Source organism: Aythya fuligula, chromosome 1 (genome assembly GCF_009819795.1).
Source record: "Aythya fuligula isolate bAytFul2 chromosome 1, bAytFul2.pri, whole genome shotgun sequence".
Lineage (NCBI taxonomy): Eukaryota > Metazoa > Chordata > Aves > Anseriformes > Anatidae > Aythya > Aythya fuligula.
In genome coordinates, this window is record NC_045559.1 from 38,268,144 (window position 1) to 38,289,845 (window position 21,702).

The 21,702-nt window shown below is 42.5% G+C and overlaps 1 protein-coding gene across 2 annotated transcripts in view; it reads right to left on the reverse strand.

The window, feature by feature from the left end:
- Positions 1 to 4,315: 4,315 nt before the first annotated feature.
- Positions 4,316 to 21,702, reverse strand: part of PTPRB (protein tyrosine phosphatase receptor type B) — a 56,816-nt gene continuing 39,429 nt past the window's right edge. For both annotated transcript variants that reach the window (XM_032205968.1, XM_032205959.1), the window contains 17 exons: positions 21,003 to 21,284; positions 19,490 to 19,768; positions 17,413 to 17,562; positions 16,255 to 16,498; positions 14,987 to 15,093; positions 14,351 to 14,450; positions 13,358 to 13,441; positions 13,227 to 13,244; positions 13,043 to 13,124; positions 12,464 to 12,554; positions 11,543 to 11,619; positions 10,595 to 10,729; positions 8,010 to 8,132; positions 7,620 to 7,783; positions 7,005 to 7,140; positions 5,189 to 5,309; positions 4,316 to 4,380 (listed from right to left, as the gene is read on the reverse strand). In XM_032205968.1, coding sequence (XP_032061859.1) covers positions 4,358 to 4,380; positions 5,189 to 5,309; positions 7,005 to 7,140; positions 7,620 to 7,783; positions 8,010 to 8,132; positions 10,595 to 10,729; positions 11,543 to 11,619; positions 12,464 to 12,554; positions 13,043 to 13,124; positions 13,227 to 13,244; positions 13,358 to 13,441; positions 14,351 to 14,450; positions 14,987 to 15,093; positions 16,255 to 16,498; positions 17,413 to 17,562; positions 19,490 to 19,768; positions 21,003 to 21,284 — 2,216 coding nt within the window. In that variant the 3' untranslated portion in view covers positions 4,316 to 4,357. The remainder of the gene's footprint in view (positions 4,381 to 5,188; positions 5,310 to 7,004; positions 7,141 to 7,619; positions 7,784 to 8,009; positions 8,133 to 10,594; positions 10,730 to 11,542; positions 11,620 to 12,463; positions 12,555 to 13,042; positions 13,125 to 13,226; positions 13,245 to 13,357; positions 13,442 to 14,350; positions 14,451 to 14,986; positions 15,094 to 16,254; positions 16,499 to 17,412; positions 17,563 to 19,489; positions 19,769 to 21,002; positions 21,285 to 21,702) is intronic.

Consider the following 21,702-nt stretch of genomic DNA (forward strand, 5'->3'; position numbering starts at 1 on the left):
AAACCAAGAAACAACCAAGTCATGTATATCAATCTACCAGCATCATTGACACTGTCTGTGCCCAAATTCCACAGTATTTGCTAAATTTAGCGAGACCCTAGTCTCCAGTATTTCCTGCCAGTCTTACAAAACATATCCCAGTCTGAACTAGCTATTGATCTGTGGGGTCACTGGTAACAGACCTCTTTGCTTTAGCCATACCAACAGGTCAGGAGTTTGACTTGGTCAGCTTGGGAGGGACAGTGAAGGGCACAGGGTCCAAAGCCAGCTGCCTACATGCAGTGGTGCACACTCACCTTTCATTCAAAGTTGCAGCCTCCAGAGCCCACACATTTGTGACAGGACCGTGAGGGGTGGGGTTGTCATTTCATAATGTATTTTGTTAAAAAAAAAAAAAAAACTGTATGAAATCTGAATAAACCTAAGCACCCAACATGCCGCTCCCTGGTATCGAAGCTGTAACTGCTGTAGGCTGCATCTCTGAATGTCAGACGTGTTTCTCGATCTGTGACCCTGGGAGGAGATGCTAATACAGTGATTAGATGGTTATTTGCTCATTCCTTTAGCCCACATATTATCTCCCAGGCTGATGAGCACAGCTAAGTGCTCATGTACTCCGATCTGTTCAGTATTTGACTTTCTGCTTTCTAAGTTAAAGCACAGATAACCGTATACAATACATAATATAAACATAAAGCTCACACATATTCTTTTCTCTGTTCTACAACTGAAAGAAAATTCATAGTATATCATGGCATAAAATAATATTTCTGGCAATTTTAGGCACGTATATAAGCTGTATAAATAACTATAGCAGCAGAGAAAAATGTATAAAGTTGCACTTTTATGACATCTTCACAGTATGCCTATTTCTCACCCACTTTTGTGTTCCATTAGTAACAAAAAATATCATTTATCAACTCCAGCTATGCAAAATCTACTTCTTTTCTATGATCGGTAGTGGATCTTGTAATTGTATTGCACGGATTAAAAACATTAATTATATTTTTTTCATTATTAAATAACTTTCAATACAAAAATTTGAATTAACCTAAAAGCCCAACCCTGCAAGTGCTTCACAAGTTGCATGGTATTTCTCAGACAAACATTCCAGTTGACTTTCAGTAAGGTATTCAGGTAGCTTTGTGGACAATGTGGATATTCACAGGACTGGGCTCCAAGTGTGCAAATCTTAGCTTATGGATCAGCAATAACACTAGCCTTGCTTTATAACATTATTATTGGGAAACATCAAGAAGGGAAGTCTGAACATCATTCGTGGACATTCACAACAGAAGCACCCTCTTCAGCAGAGGATGTCTCCTTCCTTCAGAGCCATCTTTGTTCAGTACACCGGCTTCTTCAAGTCCATTCTTGTTATATTAATAATTTCCCTTTGATTCTGTTGTTTAGCTTAGAGGCACAGTAAATATAATTAATTAAACTGGTAAGTAAGTGTCTTACATTAAAAAAAATGCTACATAGATACTTTATACTTATTCTCAGTGGATTTACACTGGTTTCATAGGACCAGAATTGGCCAGAAAGCAGAACCAGAGCAATGCAGTGTATGTACAGTTTCTTGCATGACCTAACTAGGCAGAGATGTGAAGCTGTTCAAGAGCACTGTGCCAGAGTGCTTAAGGTCATCTGTCATGTTAGTAAGTGATGAGGAGGAAGAGGCTTACGCACTGTGTCCATTATGAGCTGAGAGAAAAGGTGTTCGCTACGACACCGTCACTTTGGGTGTAGATTTGTGAGCTCTGTAGGTGTTCCCTACAGAGTTCCCTCTGAGAAGGGAGCTGAGAAACAACACTGAAATAAAGAGCTGAATGATGTGCCCGTCTGAAAACCACGAACAACATACATATATAGTAGTATGCAATCAGACTGCTGCCATCCAATCGTGCGTTATTGAGCGAGTTCCATTTCCCTCAGCGTACAGAATGACCCAGTAATACATCGCCTGAGCTCATTTACAGAGCACACGTGGTACAACCTCACGGTGCTGTTGTACGGCTGGTAACTAACATGAGCTTCATTCTGCAGCCACTGCCGCAGAAAGAAAGGGCTAAATGCAGCACACGTAGCACAAAAGCAATTTCCATCATGCCCTAAGTTCAGCTGTTATTAGCAGACCCAATGATCAATCTACTGCTGCCATGCCTGTTTGTCCTTGCCTGCTAACCTGGAGTCTCTGCAGCACAGGAAACAGAGAAGAGGCCTGCAGAAAATTTGCGCCCCTCCTTGTGCTTTTGCCAACACTTCCCTCTGTGAAGGTGGCTTCTGCTGCAATGTTGGTCCCTTCTTCAGATCCCACTAAGGGCGGTGAATCAGGTTTGTGTGGGGGCCAATAGGGGCGTACAGGAGGAAGAAGCAGCTTTTTCATACAGATACCTACAAGCTTATCTGAGCCTACGTGTTCTGAGCAGATGTGAAAGCTGATATGAAAGGTTGCTTCTGAGGCAGCTGAGGGCATTTGGACAAAAAAGGATGAGACTCCAGCTGGAATAAGGAAAAGGCACTATCAGGATGTTTCTTTCTCTGCAGGAAAACCTGAGTGACTTGGACGTGCACAGTCTTCTGGTTCTGTTTTAGAATGGTTTAAGAAAACTCTGACAGAGAAACCTTGCAGACTTCTTCACCCATCATCACACAGGGAGAGTGTGGCTCCAATGGTGAAGTCACACTTCCATGGTGAAGTCACAGTAATCTTCTCCCAGAGTCACTGCAGTTTCTAACTAAGGCACTTGGATGCGTTGGCTGGTTCTCTGGAGGCCTTCAGAAATATTGATTTCTCTCCAAAATAGAAGTGGAATCTAGGCACTTGTCTTCAGAAGCAGGCTAAGGGTTTTCTAAGCAAAGAAGGAATGAATAGATAAAAGAACTATCAAACGCTTCCTACATGTGAAGGAGATGAACTGCGCACTGCCTCTTTTCTATTTATTTATAAAATGCTCTTCAAAGACAAAGAACAGCTGAGCAGAGTGTTCAAATCAGTTCCTTGAAGGAAAAGCCTCTTTTGGAGAGGAAAGAGGATGTTCCTAAACTGCTTGGCTGGGCAGGATACCTGGTGGGTGCTGTTGGATTACACTTCTTGCTAATCACAGGATGCTCTGAGAGCATCTGATGATTAGCACAGGGAGCTAATTATCATGAGAGCACATCCCCTGGGTTATGATGAGCCTTCTTCTATTCCATCTGCCCTTGCAGCGGTGAGATCAGGCAATATCTAAGTGGAGGAGTCCTGGGAGGACATCCTGGGGCCATGCTTACCCTCTGTGAAAGCAAACAGCATTCAAAGGAGACCTGCACTTGGGCTGAGGCAGCTATGCTACAAGCACCTCAAAGCCAAAGCTAGTTGTGCAAACTGTGGGATATGTATTTTGTGTGTCTTTATTTCAGTAAGTTTCTAACCCCTCTACTTCCTGCACTGTCATAGTACATCACTGTTTTAATGACCTATGGAAGTTGACAGCTTTTACATCTTCACGGATCTGTTAACATAAGGGTATGAGGTGTTTTCTTGAAACCTTTTCTTACTGTAATTGTATGCAAGTAAAAGTGCACAGACACAGGCTGTGGTCTGATTCTGCTCTCTTAAACCAGTGTAAAGAAATCAGGATGGGACCTGTTCCCCTCAAAGCAAGTGTGTGAGGAAAGGCCAGCTAGACTTCAAGGCAGCATGTGTTGTTTGATATTTTTCTACTATGTCACATTAGACTGAAACAGTTGCTTCTAGTGAGGTGGACCCTGTTTTACTTGGCTGTTAATGAGTTCTGTAAAAGATATGTCATGGTGGCATGGATTTCATCCATTTTGGTCAGATCATAAGCAGTAAGGTTAAAGTGAAAAGTAGCATTGTAACTCTTATGCAGGACTACTGTTCCCTTTCCTAATAGTAGCTTATTTCATCTCACAAACACTGAACTAGTTAAAAAAAATAAAAAATGAGGCTTTCCTTGTAGGATTTTTCCTGTGTGTTCAATGCCAATACATAACCTGCTCAAAAGGCAGCAGTCCTGTTAGCCATACAATTTAAAATAGTTTACGTAGAACAGTTCATAAAAACTGTGATAAGAAAAAATAGTATTATCTGAAGCTTAATATTAATATAAACATTATAGAAAAAATACATATTTACATAATGCCAAAATACAATTATATACATTAACATCTATTACACTTAAATTATATATCTTTTAAAAAAACACCAGACCAATAAATAATACAGTCTCAATAGAAAGGTCTGGCACCTTTCTAGTGCATGAAATACATACATTTAAAAAAAAAAACAACAACAAACAAAGCCCCTAGTTAACAAATGTGGTCACAAATGCAGGTGTCTGTAACATTCTTAGTGCCTTGAATAAACAGCATCTGAAAAGAAGGAAAACTGGGATTAGGAAAAAATAAAACAACACAGGTGGCTTCATGTTCATCTCTGCCTGAAGTAAGACTGAGTTTCCTGGCACCTCTTTCTCAAGTACAGGCAGTCCAGGAACCCAAATGGGTTGAGGGTTTTCAGTGCTTTCAGTGGGTATAGCTCTCAGTTCTCTACAGGAGTTCTCTAATTCTCTAAATTCCCCAAAGAATAGCCCAAGGAACTGGATATAGGCTAGGAAGAAAAAAGCCTGTAAAGATGGAGAGCTGTGGGAGGAGGAAAGAGCCCAGCCTTGGACACATACAGGTAGGACAGGCAGAAAGTCCCCTAAGGCCACCTTAGAACAGAAAATGGGGGTGATTCAGGACAGAATATGAACACCATGGATGACAACAGAGACCAGGGATCCCAGCCAGTGGCCTCAGTATGCTTAAAAGTAGATGGTGTAAAGAGCTGTGAGGTAAAGGAGGAGGCCAGTATCGGGCTAGGGAAGGGGTTCAGTTCATCCAACGACATAGGTATCACGAAGTGTGAGACAGGGAGAGCATGAAGATAAGGCAAGAGCAGGAAGAGATGCTATAAATACTACTAATGAAGGAAATGAAGTTGCTGAAACATGGTTGGCAAGCCCCTTACAAAGCAGATGAAATTGCAAGAGTCACAAGAAAAGAGCAGTGAAGAACTGAATGTCCAAGAAGAGAACAAACATCAATGGCAAGGGATAGAGCAATTTGCCCCCTTAATTACATTGTCAGTGATCTATTACATCTGAAATACTTTATAATTTGATAAACTTCCACTTACCTCTGTGATACTCTGGATTCACATTTTCGTATATTGGAAACAAGGGATTTTCTTGTTCGCTGCGAAGTTTTCTGGCTCTTAACACATCTCGCACGCATTGATGTAGATACACATATTGACACTGCAAAAGATTATTTTTTTTCTTTTTAAGTCACTCTGGAAAATTTCATGATTTCATTTGCTTTATTGTGAAAAATCACTACAGGCTGACTCCCACAGAATCAAGAGCGGTGCTAAAAGTGAAAATGTACTTCTGGAATCAATCTCTTTTTCACAGTGGCAATGTAGTGAACTTTGAGATCATCTGTTTTTAGAAACTGTACCATTAAAACATAAACTAACATAACATGTTTTGACTGTCAATATGTTTTGACTGTCATAATATGTTTTTTTATGTCATGACTGAAAGCTTTACCAACTGTAAGGCATAATTTGACTTGAGGCTACGCTGCACAGCTACTACTTCTGAATGCTTAGATAACCTGTGTGACTAGCAACTGGTATGTACAGGGAAGCACAGGGAAGAGACAAGTTCCTGATTTTTTGTTCTGAAAAGATGTATTTTCCACATAATTTTATCAAAATATGTCAACATTTCCTAGAACTTTCAAGATCTAGATTTTGTTGGCAAAAACTGTGTTTTTTGGTCCAATACAAGTTATAAGACTGCTTTTGAATATGCAGTGAATGACAGATCATCTTTTCTGTGTTTCACTAGAATGTGTTTCACTAGAAGGGAGCTAAGATGACATTCACAACCAATGCAGAGATGATCAGCATGTTGTTACTGACTATCAACTACCATTACAGAACAGATTGTTAAATCCCCATGCTTTGCCACCCTTCAGGGTTTATTAAATGGGTTGTTACTGCTTTGCGATTAGTGTAGCAGGGTACTCCCAAATTAGGCTGAGAATCTTTTATATCAAGATGTATTTTTTTAATATTACTTCATGTCAAAGATAAAATTACTTCAATAAGCATGTGTTTATTCCCCCCACATTTTCTATCTATCTATTTTCCATAATAAATTCAGCTATTGCTCTGTGCATTTTTCTCAGTGCTCTGGCAGTAGGAAAGGGAGGATGCCTGCTGCCTGCCTTTGTTGACTATGGATGGTGGGAACATGTGGAAGGTGAAATGTATTCCTCTCTGAGGATGCCCAGATCAGGCTGAAATCTGTCTCCCTTAAAAGAGGAGGCGTTCTGTAATTAAGACAGTTCTGGGAAATCTCTCTTACATTCCCAATGGCACCTTTCTTTATACTCGTGTGACTTCTGCTAAGAAGCTCAGCCAGGGATATTTTTGTTTCCAAATTGCAACAAAGAGCTCCGTTAGCATCAAGCTAATACAGGCAGACCCATCAAACATTCTGATTCCTCTATTAACAGTTCCCAGGCAAAACGCAGACTGCCTCAACAACTCTCCTTCATTACATCAGCTCCTAAAGTGTTTAGCTGCTATTAACTTAAAGTGATTTTCCTGCAGTTTTAAAAGAACAGAAAGAAATCCTGAACACTTTTTCTGCACTTGTAGAATGTATATACTCCCTCTTGCATAATATGTTAGAAGGGTGATCGATTCTTCCAGTACCATTAATGAAAATGGGCAGAGCAGCTCAGTAAAACACAAACTTCAAAGCTACAAGGTCACTGTGCTTAGAGTTTTAGAATTATAGTAGTATTAATTAACTAGTATCAGTAGGAATTAACTAGTATTTCACAGTGGAGTAACTGTGCTGTGCTTGAAGATGAGAGACTGTTGATTATATACTGCAGCTGGTGTTGCTGTATATTGCAGGCTACCCAAAACTTACCTCTGTCTGAACCATGTGAACCCGGTGAAGCCTTAGATCGTGCACTGCTGCATAAATGTCAACAGTGTCCTTTGAGTCCAGTTGCTGCAGAATTCGGTCCAGTGCAATGAATGTGCCAGTCCTGCCAACACCAGCACTGAAAAAGAAAACAAACCCTGAGATTTCAAAGGAGATGGGGAGGGAGGGGAGAGATCTCAGTCAGAAGGGGGTAAACGATGGATCTGTCAGGTCCATATGTAGCCAAACTCATCCCTCGGTATATATTTACTTTTCAGAAAGTTCCTTTGTGATCCAGATGTTGGGCCACAACCAGCAGCACAAAGGCAATTTAAGAACACAAAAACATTTGAGCAATGGCAGCTGCTGACACTCTGAAGTGCTCTCCATTGGTCCCACAAAGACACAGTAGTGCCCTGAGAATCATTTTTGGGACATCTCCAGGGCACGGTTGTGACTGCATGTGCCTTGGGAATGCTGCTCTGACGCATCTGGGGACTTGAGTCCATTGGTCATCCCTTTGTGGCCGCCCATATCCTAACAGGTAGGAATACTTGGGATCTTCCCCATGGCAGGCACAAAGGCTCTGTGCTGCTGACTTCTGGCTGCTGTGCATACCTGCAGTGCACAATAGTCGGTCCTGTGTCTGGGGTCCTGTTGATATAATCCCTTACAGTTCTGACAAACTGGATCAGGGACTGGGTGGTCTCTGGCACACCGTGATCTGGCCACACAGTGTAGTGGAAGTGACGAATGAGCCTTGTTGAGTCAAGCTGCTCTTCCTGTCGGGGTACAAAAGTGGGGGTCAGAACAGCCAAAAGAGGAGGACACACACACCATGGACCTTCAGAATGCTACAGCTACCACCAAAGATGAGCTGGGCATGATGCAGCTCTGCTACAGCAAAATAAACCTTCCTGATTTAGCCTTGCAGCTATTTTTAACCCAATAGCCAATTATCCCCCCATTCCCCTTCTCGCCCCCCAAAAAAGATGAATGCAAACTTACACTGCAGATTTTAAACTCTCGTATTGTCCATTCTGGGAGCACTGATTCTGACAGCATCTCAACGATCAGGTCTCCATAGTACAAGGAATCCTGGTCGAGGGGCCAGTAGTGATCACACTTCACCTGCAGGGACACAGAAGAAGATTGATTCATGTCAGTGACAGCTGGAAACCGTGCCTCCACGCAGAACCAGCAGGAGCAGACTTCAGCCCTCCTGTGCCTAAGGATGAAGGAAGAATCACAGAATCATCTAGGTTGGAAAACACCTTCAAGATCATCAAGTCCTGACCTACTGAGTCCCAACACTAAACCATGCTCCACAGTGCCACATCCACGTCTCTTAAATACCTCCAGGGATGGGGACTCCACCACTTCCTGGGCAGCCTGTTCCAATGCTTGACTACTCTCTCCACGAAGAATTTTTCCTAATGTCCAATCTAAACCTCCCTGGCACAACGTGAGACAGTTTCCTTGCATCCTATCACTTAATGAAAAAAGAGACTGACATTGTCTTTGCTGCAACCGTCTTTCAGGTAGTTGCATACAGCGATGAGGTCCCCCTTCAGCCTCCTGTTCTCCAGAATGAACAGCTTTATCAGCCAATTTCATCACCTGCTCCTCATCACTCTTGTTTTCTAGTCCCTTCAATAGCTTCACTGTTCTCACCTGCACATGGTCACGTAGTTCAATGTCCTTCTTGTACTGAGGAGCCCAAAACTGAACACAGTGTTTGATGGACCAGTTACTTCCCTAGTCCTGCTGGCCACACTATTTCTGATGCAGACCAGGATGCTGCTGGCCTTCTTGGCCACATGGGCACGCTGGTGGACCATGTTCTGCTGCCTGCTGACCAGCACCCCAGGTCCTTTTCTGATGGGCAATTTTCAGCCACTTTTCCCCAAGCTTGTAGCACTGCGTGGGGCTGTTATGATGCAAGTGCAGCACCCAGCTCCTACCCTTGCTGAATGCCACACAGTTGGGTGTGTCCCATTGACCCAGTCTGTCCAGATCTGTCTGCAAATCCTTCTAACCCTCAAGAAGAGTGACATTCCTGCCCAACTTGGTGCCATCTGCAAACTTACTGAGGTGCACTCACTCACTCAGCTCGCGTTTCAGCCAGGCTGATCTCCCCTGCCAGCTCGCCTTTTGGTGCATTAGGACCGCCTGCTGCAGCACCTTTTAAGATTTTGTTCTTGAAGAAGGTCCAGGCTTTACAGTTCAAAACCACCACCTCTCAGGGGGCTCTATCAACCAGGTCTCTCAATAGGCCAAAGTCTGCCCTCTGGAAATCCAAGGTAGCAGTTCAACTAACCACATTCCTTACTTCACCAAGGATCAAAAACTCTATCATTTCATAATCTCTGTGCCCAGGACAGCCTCCAGCCATCGCATCACCCAGACGTGCTTCCCTGTTTGCAAACAACGGGTCAAGTGGGGCACCTGGCTCCCTCACCACTTGCATCAGAAAGTTTTCCTCCAGGCACCCCAGGAATCTCCGAGACTGTTTCCTCTCTGCTGCATTGTATTTCCTGCAGACATCTGGGAAGTCAAAGTTCCTCACGAGACCAAGAAAGGCGATACTAAGATCAGCTGAATTCAGGGAGAGATGCCACCTCCTGCCCTTTCAGCTCAATAAACAGGGGCTGGGATGGGAAGCGACTTGGATGGGGCTGGAAGTGAGAGTTCTCATCATAGATGTTTGTGGTGGGTGGAATGGGAAGCATTTCACTGATATCACAATGTTTCTGTGCTCGCTCTTCTCAAAGCTCTGCACAGATGAGAACTAGGCCTCTGATGTATGCTCCCCTGCCTCTTGCTGAGACATGACAGCAGGGTCCCACCCTGAGCCAGTGAGGTGCAGGAAGAGATGGCTTGCTGCCTGCTTGCATCTGCTTTCTCCATTGCAAGGAAAAATGATAAACTAAAAGGAAATATCCCCATATGTCCACTAGATGAACACTACTTCAAGTTAGTCGAACCTTTTTACAGACCTAGTCCCTGTCTTACAGAAGGTGCAGGATATGGTCATCCATGCTGAGGTGGGTTGCTGAGGCAGCTACACAACCTCCTTAAACTGGTGCTCAGAAATGCTGCTAAGTGTGTGAGTGCTCTCTTTGCTTACTACATCAGGGCTTATGCATCAAAAAGAATGCCATATATTTAATGATGAACATTTGCTCTCTAGAGCTTATATTTGACTTAGTAGATGTGATAATCTGGCTTTCTTTTGTGAGTGGTTGTCCTGAATACTTAAGGGAATGATATTAGTACTAGTGCACAAAGTGCTGGAATGGAGACCTGAAGCCCTGAGCTCTGTTCCGAGCTCTAACTCTGACAAGCTGCATGATCTTGGGATGGTCACTGCATCCTTCACTTCACAGACAATCTGTCTCCAGTCTTTAGATTACAGCTTTCAGCTCTTACTGTGTATGACCATACATCTCCTTGAGTGGGGCCTTTGGCATGAGTGTGATGTGAATAATAAGCGTGAACACTTAATAAATATTAAAACGTTAATAATGGCATTATAAAAAACATTAAAACAATAATAAAGTTATTAATAATGAAGAAAAGTCACTGCTCACCCGGCCCTTCTCAACACACTGGGTTACCATGACAATATTGTGGACATTTTGTTCCCATGCCATCTTCCAGAACTCATCTTTGGTGCCAGGCAAAGGGCCCTGAGTTGCAATGTATTCTCTGCGGAAACTGTTGCCCTGCAAGTAAAGAGAACTCCATTAGTTTCCATAAAGGCAGAAAAATGATTTTCTAACAACTGAACAAGCCACGGGGTTACAGCCAGGGCTCTGCAGCAATGGTGCCCTTGCTGGGACAACGGTTTTGAAAGCTAAAGTGTTCCCTTGGACTTTGAAGCAGAAGGCTGGTGGGAGCTCAGAGAGGAAGAGACTGCAGCAGTGTATCTAAATACTCTTCCTTTTGTGACTGTCAAAGTTTTTAATTGTTCTATTGTGTACAGCACGGTCTCAAGCAATTTGGAACTACTACGAGCTTTTGTTCTACTTTTACTGTTTTTAATAAATTAGCTGAGTGCTGGCTTGAAATTTATATTGTTAAAGGCACTGCTATTATCAATCACAGCTCTCTGGCAAAGGGCATTACTGTAATCTCGGCCAGCTTCCCCATCCTGCAAGATGCCAACACTGTCAGGATGAGCTACAGCTTCACAATATGGATGCCACCTGCAGTGATAGCTACACTTGCTGTGGACAGTGCATAAAATCAGTGACCTTTGAAAATGTGTCCTTGGCCAATTAGACCTGCGATCTTACATAACTACAGCAATCCAAGAAAGTGTCCTTGAGTGCTGGCTAAATCACTCACAGCTAACTTAATGGCAGTCAGACACAGCCTTTCAGCACACCCACAAACTGAGTTCTCAGACTTTTAGCTAAAATGCATAAATGAAGGGGGAGGAGAGCCTTAAGCCTCCAGCTTTGTATTCAGTTTCAGATAAAGGACAAATTGCCACTGGAGGGAGGACTGTAAAATAACATCCTTGAGTCACTTACTGGTATGTAGCTTGCATTGATGTAGTCTGAGCAAGGGTCATCATCAACGTTGGAAAGCTTCACTCTTGACGTATCATCTAGGAAGAAAAGGATGACAAGAGGTTTATGGCTAAGTCTTGATTTCCAGTCCCTCTCCCATTTATAAAAGCGCATTTGTGAAAGGACCAGCAAGATTATTACAGGGATGTTATACAGAGGGCTAATAGAGAAGCAAAACTGTTTATGATTGTACTGCTTCTTTCATCCAGGAGGGCTGGGGAGTGTTCCAAAGGCTACAAGGTGGGCAGGTGAGATGGGAGCAGTGAATAACCAAAAATTTCTCTGCCGAGTTGTACAGAATTGTTGCACAGAATTTTACTGCACAGAAAAAAAAAAAAAAAGCCAGAAGTTGCACAGCACCTGTTAACTTTAAAGCTGCCCGATAGGTGATTAAAGGGGGCAGCTTTCAGTGAGGGGTTTTGCCCCAAGAGAACACAGCCAACCTCACACACGTCCCACCATGCAGACCCACACTAGCTCTACAGGGTGTAGTAGGTTTGCTCTGTCCTCTGAAAAAGAAACAGTCAACAAAGCCATGTCAGACAGCACTGAATGGATGAGACCAGTATGTAAACAACTCTACTGTTATTTCTACTATCCTTGTTATCAGCAGTGACCGAATGCCAATAATAGCTTGAGCTTTTTCTCTCTAGACTGAACACCAGTTGCTACATCTCTAGTGTGAAATGAAATTACTGGTCTGCGTGCTTAGGGCCATACATCATCTGCCTCCAAGCACCAGGACCTGAGCTGGCAAAGGTATTTCATCTCTGACAGAAAGGAGGGAAAGGACTGGCTGCACTCTCTTTTCCACTAGGCTTGCTGAGAAAGTGAAAAATAGCTGGCGTGATGTAATATTACACAACCAAAAGTAAAACTCACAGGGCAATATATTATTGTATCGATTTTTCCCTCTGTTCTCTAGCAGAAGTGCTATGTCACATGTCTGGTTTCGACCCACATCTTTTAAGTCCTGCAAAAAATTAGAAATAAAATATGAGGTGAAAATAATTAAAGGATGAGATTTGACAGCACTGTGCTTTTCAGCTGCCAAAGGCTGTGAACAGGGAAAAGGTGTATTTAAAACAAAACAAACAAACAACAACAAAAAATAAATAAACAAAAAAACAAAACTGAAATTAAATAGCTAGCCACAGTGGTTTAAGGCAAGCACACAGCTGGCAGATGCTTTCCATGCTTTGTCACACACACGTGGCACACAGATGAATGCCCCTGACCTCAGCCAGGTAGGCATCAGGCGGAGGCTACCAACCAGAAGATGCTAAGCCAACGGAAGAGCTGGTTTCTGTATTAGCACAAGTGGAGTTCAGGTGAAACTCTCAAACTTATGTTGGTTTATGTGAGACACACAGATGTAGGCCTATCAAATGCATTAACACATTGATTCAAGCAGCCCGCATGTTCCTAAAGCAAGATGTTTTGACTAGATTTGGTTCCCACCTCATATTCCTTGGACAGGAGGTAGTTGGAGTCTGCCTGGAGTTTGGTGAAGTGTGCTTCAAAGTGACTGACTTTGATTGGACTGAAATATTCAACAGGAGGAAGAAAATCACAGGATGAATCACAGTCATAATTTATCCAGTTGGTTTATCAAGCTTTTTAAAGTATTATTATTTTTTTTTACCTGCAAGTTTTCCGGTTCCTAGAAATGGTATTAAAAGAAAAAGAAACACTTCATCAGTAAGCTGAACGGGGCTGCTCATCCATGATGCCATGTTAAAATAGCGCTCTTAGAAACAAAACTTTTGATGTTACCCTTTTTGCCCCAAGTTCAGATGGACTGCCAGTGGCCTGTCCCTGCGAATGCTCAGCCTTGCTGTAGGTCTCTCGTGGCCATTGCTGGAACAAAAAAGAAGGTATTTTCACTTGTTTTACTACAACAGACCGACACCAATCAGAGCTGCCAGTAGCATGACTTACAGCAGCAAGCTGGAAAAAAAGAATTTTAAAAAGCTTGCTTTGATTTATGGCTCTGATCATGTGATACTGTTTTTAGCTGTGGCAGCTTTCTTGCATTTTAGTTTGCTAAAAGTGATGCTGGGCACATGAATGTGAACAGGCAACAAGACTTCATTCCTCCCAGCTTATCATTAAGGAGAGCGTCCTATTTCCTACGAATAATGTTGCATCTCTTTCAGTCATGCAAAATGGTTTCAATGGATAAAGCTTTTTTCAAAGTTGAGACAGTATTTCGCTTTTTAAAAAAAATATATAAATTCACTATTTAAAATTCATCTATAATGTGAAATTTAAAATTACCATCAACAGAAAATGGGGAAGTAAAGTTTGAACTAATGTTTTGGACACCGAGGTAATGTTACACTTGAAAATTTTTGAACTGAAATAATAAAGTCTAAATGAACAGTTTCAAGAACTCATCTAAAACAGGAATGAAAATAATTTGAAACATTTCATTTTTGACAAAAGACATTGAGTTTGCAAGATAAACCAGTTTTTCAGAAATATTCAGACTCTTACTGAAAACTAGAAGTTGCAGGGATCCTCTGTGTGACAATTCTTACTAACATCAGTGGGTGGTTGAATCTCCCATTCAGAATTTATTCATCTATTAGTATTTAAGTCATTAGTTCTACAGAGTGCATAGACGCTAGGGGACACATATTTCAACTGTTGAATAGTTCAGTGCATTACTCTGATTTTACAGTTATGCTTTAAATATTGTGTTGCTTCTATCAAATTAATTTGCCCTAGCCTCATAATAGAGGCTGATTAAAGGACTCTACTTACCCAACTTTTTGTCTGCAGACAAACAAAGCAGTAACAGCCACTAACATCACAATCAGAAACAAGCCAGCACTCACACCTTCGATAACTCCAAAGAGAGGCTCTGGAAATGAAACAGCACATTTAAATATTTGGAAGAAAAGATATGAAGAACCAAAGAATCAACAGTGTTCAGGGGATATGTTATTACTGTCTACAGAAAATGGTTAAACTCATGGAAATTCAAAACATGTAACTGAAACAGGCCTTGATTTTCTGTTCTTATTTTTCCTAAACATTATGCAAAACTTTGCACTCTCAACCAGAATAAAAGAAAACACAGCCCCATCATATGGGAGTTTGTTTATCTTGTACTTCAAAGCTTAATTTTATTTTTTTTCACTGAGCATTAACCCTTTCTTTCACTGTCAGCAGCTCCATCAAGCAGTCCTCTCAATTTTCAAATTCATGGCTTATCTATGGCAAATAATGGCCACGTATAAGTCATGTCTTCAGACTCATTTCAAAATAACCTTAAGGACACTGCACAACAATCTGGTTTTGTTCCACTCCTTGCAAATAGCCCTGGACACCAGAGTGTTTCGAGGCACAATATATAATCACTTGCTACAGCGAATGAAAAACAAGCCTGAAACTAACCTGCTTCTGTAGTGATTGGTAAAGAGAAGAAGGTGTCTGCGAAGAGTGGTTTGGGAAGTTCCTTTGGGTCTTCACTGAAGAGCTGGGTGAAAGCCCGTATGCTGATCCTAAATAAAACAGTACAGTTAATAGTTAAAGCTTATCAGATGTTCAGAACCAACAGTGGAAAAATAAAAGATTCAGATAAGAACTTGCCTCTTAGGGAACACTAAAACCTGTCCATCGACCACAGACAGCTCTTAATGCAGGTGCTTAAGTACAGCAGCTGGGAGAGGTGAATCCCAACCCCGCTAACACAGATGGAAGGCTCAGAGGTACCCTTTGAGGTGATGGATGGGGCCCTTGCTGCTGGCACATGCAGCCTGACAGAGTTCGAAGGGTCAGCAGAAGCTGTGGTGGTGAGAGGACTCAGAAATGCTTCTCAGTGGGGAGATGTTTTCCCTTCAGGTGGTGGGGGCTGGGCCGTGCTAATGGAGAAATGTTACAATCCTTTTGGTTCTCCTGGTAACGTTGGTATTTCCCAAACTGAATTTTTAGGAAATGTGCCCTAATGAGAGCAGAGAGTGGTACGGGCTCCACAGCAATGTCTTAATGACTATGAAGAAGCTGACAGGCCCGATGTCCACTGCCTGGCATGTGCCTTCTGTCCGTGTGGCTGTCTGGTGAGCATCTTGCAGACCTCTTTGCAAAGTGTTTGCCAGCATGAAAGGTGTGACTGAGCTGCACTGGAGCTCCCATTTGGTCTCACAGCCTGTTTAACTGCTGAGCCTGGTCTTGGCAGCAGTGCTCTTCTACATCCTACAGCTGACTCAGGCCTTGCTCTGGAGTCTCTGAACTGTGCCATGGGTTAGAATAACCTCTAGGTTTTTTTAACTTGCTCAAAAGGACTGGTATGGGTAGTAGTGCCACACAAATTCAGTGTGTCATCCCTGCCTTCTTCTCCTAAATACTCTTCTGACTTAGATGACAGTCTTAAGTCTTTCTAAAGAAAGATTTAGTAACTACAGGAAAGCTCACATCAAAAGGAAATAAATAAACCTACTCACTATGCATAATTACCTGTATCATTCCCATGCTAATGAAAGAATGGTTTATACCTATGGAATTGGGCATAGATAAAGGTTTTATAAACTGTGAAGTGAAACAGAAAGAACATTACACAACACAGTTGTGTAATGCACAACCTGCAGAAGCTCAAGTGTATCAGGCATTCAGATAGCACCATGCCTACTAACGTGACAGAGCACAGTTACCAACATAAATCTGACCTATATGCAGTCCGAGGCTTGAGGGGTCCATCGCAGAATTTTTGCTGATCTGGATCACACTTTCCTCCTAGATTTTCCATTTCTCCTCCAAGCTTGATGTCAAAGCTTTTATAGTCGCTGTCAGGGTTTTCAGCACACCTACTGGCAAAATAATTTGTCTGGTAGATGCGTATAGAGTCATTGTGTTTGTACTCCAGGTAGGAAGGCAATGGGTGCTGCTCATCAGGCTTTGCTCCTTCACTACCTACATCACGTGCAGAGAAAGAGAGAAGATGTACATATCACAGCCACTAATGTGATGCAGCAGTATAAGCTCAAAGTGTTGACAGACAAAATTTTTATTATCCAGCTTTCTAGCATTCCTTGGAGGGCTGCACTGGCTGTCCAGTGAGTATCTTGGGTACCTTGTTTCTAGGATCAACGCTGGTACTACTTTTCTGGGGAACTTCAAATAGATTTCCTCAGAAGACCTCAGAATAGTTGGCTGTAACATTTCCAGTCACAAAACTGTAACAGGTATGCACAGCTTAAATTCAGTGCTATGACATTTTTTCCTGTGCTGGTGGTGGCAATCTGTGGTCCGAAATCCTGGATCCTACTACCAGCTATTTCAAAAAGCAAGTAAAAAAAATCCCACAAATGGACTAGCAGGGTCTAGTGTATACAGAGAAAAACTGCAATAGGAAACGACAGGAGTCTGCTGAAAGGAAACTCACAGTAACATGTAAAAGACTTTCTCAGAGTTTTGTAGTCTGCACAAGCACGACAAAGTAGACAGTGGAAATACTACCTCTGCTTTTTCACTTAAGGGCTGATGGACAGAGGGATTAAGAAATCTTATTAGGGATCATAAAATATGTCCTGGCATGCCAGTACATGAAGCCACTTCTAAAAAACAGCATATTAATTGTTGAGACATCCATCTGCTTTGTCACATATAGGCCAACTGCAGAAAAGGCTGCTTCTGGCTGAGCTCTGCTGTTGCTGTTGACCTTCTGAGGAGAAGACTGAGTGCTTAAGATTCCAGGCTAGGAAGTCCAAAACTTCTGTGAAACTCAGCAACTATATGAGAAGTCACTCTGCTGTGCAGTGATGGGAGTGTAGCTCATGTAACTTGTACAAGCCACAGAGAGAACAGTATTAAACCATGACACTTACCATCAGCCTCTCTGACAACCACAGTGAAGTACTTCACAGCTCCATTGGTATCACTAAACCAGCTGCAGTTAAAAGTAAAGTTGATGGAGGATTTGGTAATCAGCACCTCTTTTTTGTTCACTCGTATGTCCGGAGGTGGCTGAGGAGGACCTGAAAAATTAAACAAAATAAGGGGGAAAAAAGGAAAAGCATTGCCTATGTATTTGCTGTGAGCTACGCCTAGCAAAGGAAATGCAATTTTAATAAAGCTCAGCTGACTGGACCCAAGTTTCTGAATCTATTCTCTTTGCAATCAAGAAAGTGTCCTCATCTCCCACAGCAAAACTGCCAAAGGATGAAACAAGCCAGCAATGAGTTAACTAAAATAACAGTGGCAGCTCCTCAGCAGGAATTCCTCCAGAAGGCCACATGGAAATGCATTAAAGTCTTGCTAAATCTAGGAAATTAGAATTTGCAGATGCTAAATATGACACAAGTCAGGTATGTGGAGGCCAGTTAGCACACTCACTACAGGAAGTTGCCTATTTTAAGCATCTAAATGTTTGCTTCCCTTTTCAAATGAAGAGCACTGTGCCAGTCAGACACAGCATTCAACTACAAAGTACCATTTCCCAGGCTGATTGCAGGATTTCTACAGGAAATGTTCTTTGTATGATAGAAAACTATACCTCGCATTGTGACACTGCAGAACTAAACTGGAAAGCAGAGAACGTAGGGAAAAACCTTCAGAGAACTAGCGCCGCAAAAGTAGGGATTTTAAGGATCTACACTGCAGAACTGTTTAAAAATCTGCACTACTGAAATTATATTGCACGTACAGAAAACACGTTAAATACATAAGCAGGTGGCTTAACTTCAAAGGGTTTCAGACTGGAAAAAGAACCAAAAAAATCACATTTTTATGGTGTTTAGCTAAATCTCTTCAATCTATAAAGCCAAGCTTCATTTTTTGGGGGGAAGAGCTGTATTGCCTTAGGGAAGGGCCTCCAGTGATGAACTGGGAGAGCAGCAGTGTGCAAAACAATCGAGAGCAAACACGGAACAGCTAACCTGCAAACAGGACTCAGCCCAACTTCTTGTTGCATGGGTTGTTATTAGGTCTGAATTTGTACCATTCTTTGTGGTACAGGAGGGAGATGGACACAGTTACAATTAAAAGGCAATTGCTTTGGGGTGGGGAAAAGGTGGGTTTGTAACCGAACTCTCCCAAAGCAAACATAACTTTCACCATCTAGCGCTTCACACACGTGTGGCTTTAAGTAAGCAGCCAGAGAGAGAACTCTGCATAGGCCTCTTGGCCATCCTGTCATTTTTAAGAAGTTCAGCCCTGGAGCTGTTCAGGCCCTCTGTGTTACACCATGCAACTGAACTCAGAGGTGCTGCTAGAACTGGGGCAGCTTTAGGGCCAGCCATTGCGTGCTGCTGACCGCAGAGATGCCGGGCAGCACAGAGGCACCAGCAGGTGCTGCCCTCTGCTCTGCACAAGAGAAATAAGAATATCAGCAGCCTAGGGGTGGAGAAACTGCAGGAACTGTTTCAAAGCACACGCTTTGGAAATCTACAATCCTCCCTCAGGTCTAAATCTTACAGGTGATTTGTCAGGCAGCGTCTCAGAAGAGAGTAGAGAGAGCCCACAGAGGACCCAGAGCCATAACCCAGCGCTGTTATTAAGGGATCTTTGTGCTGAAGATGGCTGCTGTCTGTGAGGGGAAACAGCCAGGCACAAGAAGCCAAGCAGCAACAGCGAAGGCAATTAAAAGTGTGTAATAATGAGGACATCTTCGGTGCTGACTGACCATCAGAGTGACAGGATAATTCTTCTTGTTTATCAAACTGTATTTCGTGAATGAACCTAATAAGCAGGTTTGGCAATGTACTGAGAGGCAGGATAGTTAAAAACCCACGTTGCCTGTCACCACGGGGGCCAAAGGACAGGTTCTCTCTTCTTCGGCTACCCAATTAAGAGTGCCACGTACTGGCAGTTGCAGAGCTCAGAACTTCTGCTGTCTAGCTAACACCAGCAATTACTTATAGCTGCTCACTGCCGCCCTTCGCAGTGATTCTGCATTCCACTTACGGTCGATCATCGTGATGGTGCTGTCCTCAACTACTTCACTTGTCATGTCTGCAGAGTGCACCTTGATGGACACCAGGTAGCGCTTGTGGGGAACGAGGGTCATGATATTAAGCAGAGATTTGTCCTTTTCTATCCTTTTAGAAAATTCCACTTCCCGAGTGTCCAGCTTTTTGCACTCAACGCTATATCCATCAAAGTCAGAGTCAGGAGGAGTCCAGGAACACGCGATGGCAGTAGAGGTCTGGGGCCGACAGTGAAGGCTTTGTATCTTGTCTGGTTCTAGAGAGATGTTAAGAAATTAAAGTTCAGTGAGAAAAGGGACAAGCATCATATACACTTTTACTAACCCCATGGCTCAGGCTGCAGCCCCAGATTCTTCATCAGCTTTTTGATCAGAGCAGGAGGCTGGGAGCCAAAATTTCTCTCCTGCAACCCTGTGCTGCCTGATTATGAAGCAAGACAGCCTAGCTCATTTCAGGCATCTGAAATTGGAGCTAGTGCCATTGGCCTCATCAGGTTTAAGCTTCAGTAATTAATTGTGAAAAAAATAAACAAACAAAATTACTTGCCAAAGTGTTAAGAAAAGCAACACTGGAAAGCAATGAATTTCTAGCAGTGTTACAATTTATTTGGAGCTTCCATCTGATTAACAGTATCAATCAGGACTGATATTGTTATCTCATGACTGATCGGATTTTCTGGATAGTGTTTGGTGTGTCCATATTACTAAAGCATATCAGATAAGTATATTTTGTCCATGTAAAATTGGAGCATCGTATATAACACGACATGTAGCAAGAACAGGATTTCACTTTCAGATGGCAGGCTCCTACCTACATTTGAGCAGTTAAATACAGGTGAAGAAGGTAGCTATGCTGTCATTTTTAATGAATATACTGAATGTAGTCTAAAGAGCTATTCAGCATACTAAACATTGGGGTGAATTTGGAGCTTAACCCCACACCATGTGACAGGAAAGTTTGCCAAGGCTCAGTTATTTTTACAATTCTACGTCACTTTTTCAAATCAGCCTGCTACCAAGATTGCTAGTGACAGGCAGAGGTGATGAAAACCCCCAGACATTCACTGACTGTCAGAAATGCACACCAATGAAACACTTTCCTTCCAGTTTCAAATCTAGTACAGCAGGGTTTCATTCAGCCTTCCTCTGATCGTTCAGAAATATTCTGACAATTTCAATATCCTACTGTCCTTAACGTCAGAGAAGTCTGGATATTCAGCCTTATTTTACCCCTGAAACAGATCAGTTCAGACTCTGCAACCAAACAGCCCCACTCTGGATGTGATGTTTGCAAGTATCTGCCCATTTTAAATCTTTGACCAGCTGACCTTGTACACAGCAAAGGCTTATTTTAGAGTCCAGCTGAATTCATTGCCAGTCATTCACGAACTTGTTAATGGAAATTACTAACTGTGAAAGGAACTGGTAAGATTTAACAGCCTTGCAACTTCTCTAGCTGCGTGTTAGGGGGCAATGGAGATCGTTACTTACTGGTTCTCACACTTGCAGACTGAGCCTGACTGTATGTCTTCCAGCTGTCACCGCTGACCGTTCTCACGCTGAACTCATAGAGCCTTCCTGGTCGCAGGCCATAGATGATGCGTACTTTTGATTTGCTGCTGCTGTAGGGATTGAATACGGTGAGGGGATCCTTCGGGAACCACTGCAACTCAAAATCATCGTAGTCTGTCCAGTCTGGAGGACCCAGCCATGTGATTGATAGAGAAGTGTTTGCAACATCGGTGAATGAGACAGAGTTAGGAGGGCTGGGTGCTACATATAAAGAAAAAAAAAAAAAAAAAAAGAGAGAGGGATTCTTACCAAACTTTTACACAAACCAAGTAAGATGAAACATCTACTATTTTCTTCATGCATCACAAAGTAGTTGATGTTATCCTGGATACACTGCATCTGCACTGACTGTGGTTACTTCCAGAATCTTTATGGATTCCTAAGTCTTTGAAAGAAATATCTGCTCTAGGTGGCCCTGCTTGAGCAGGGAAGTTGGACCAGATGAACCCCAGGGGCCTTTTCCAACTTAAACCATTCTGTTTCTGTGAAAAATGGTGCTGAACAAAATCACACGCCATTGGTTTAATACCCTCAGGGATATCCTTTATCTTTTAGAGCTTAAATGATTCTTATAATAATAAATCCTTCATCATCAGAAAAAAAGTCTGTTGCATAGCTG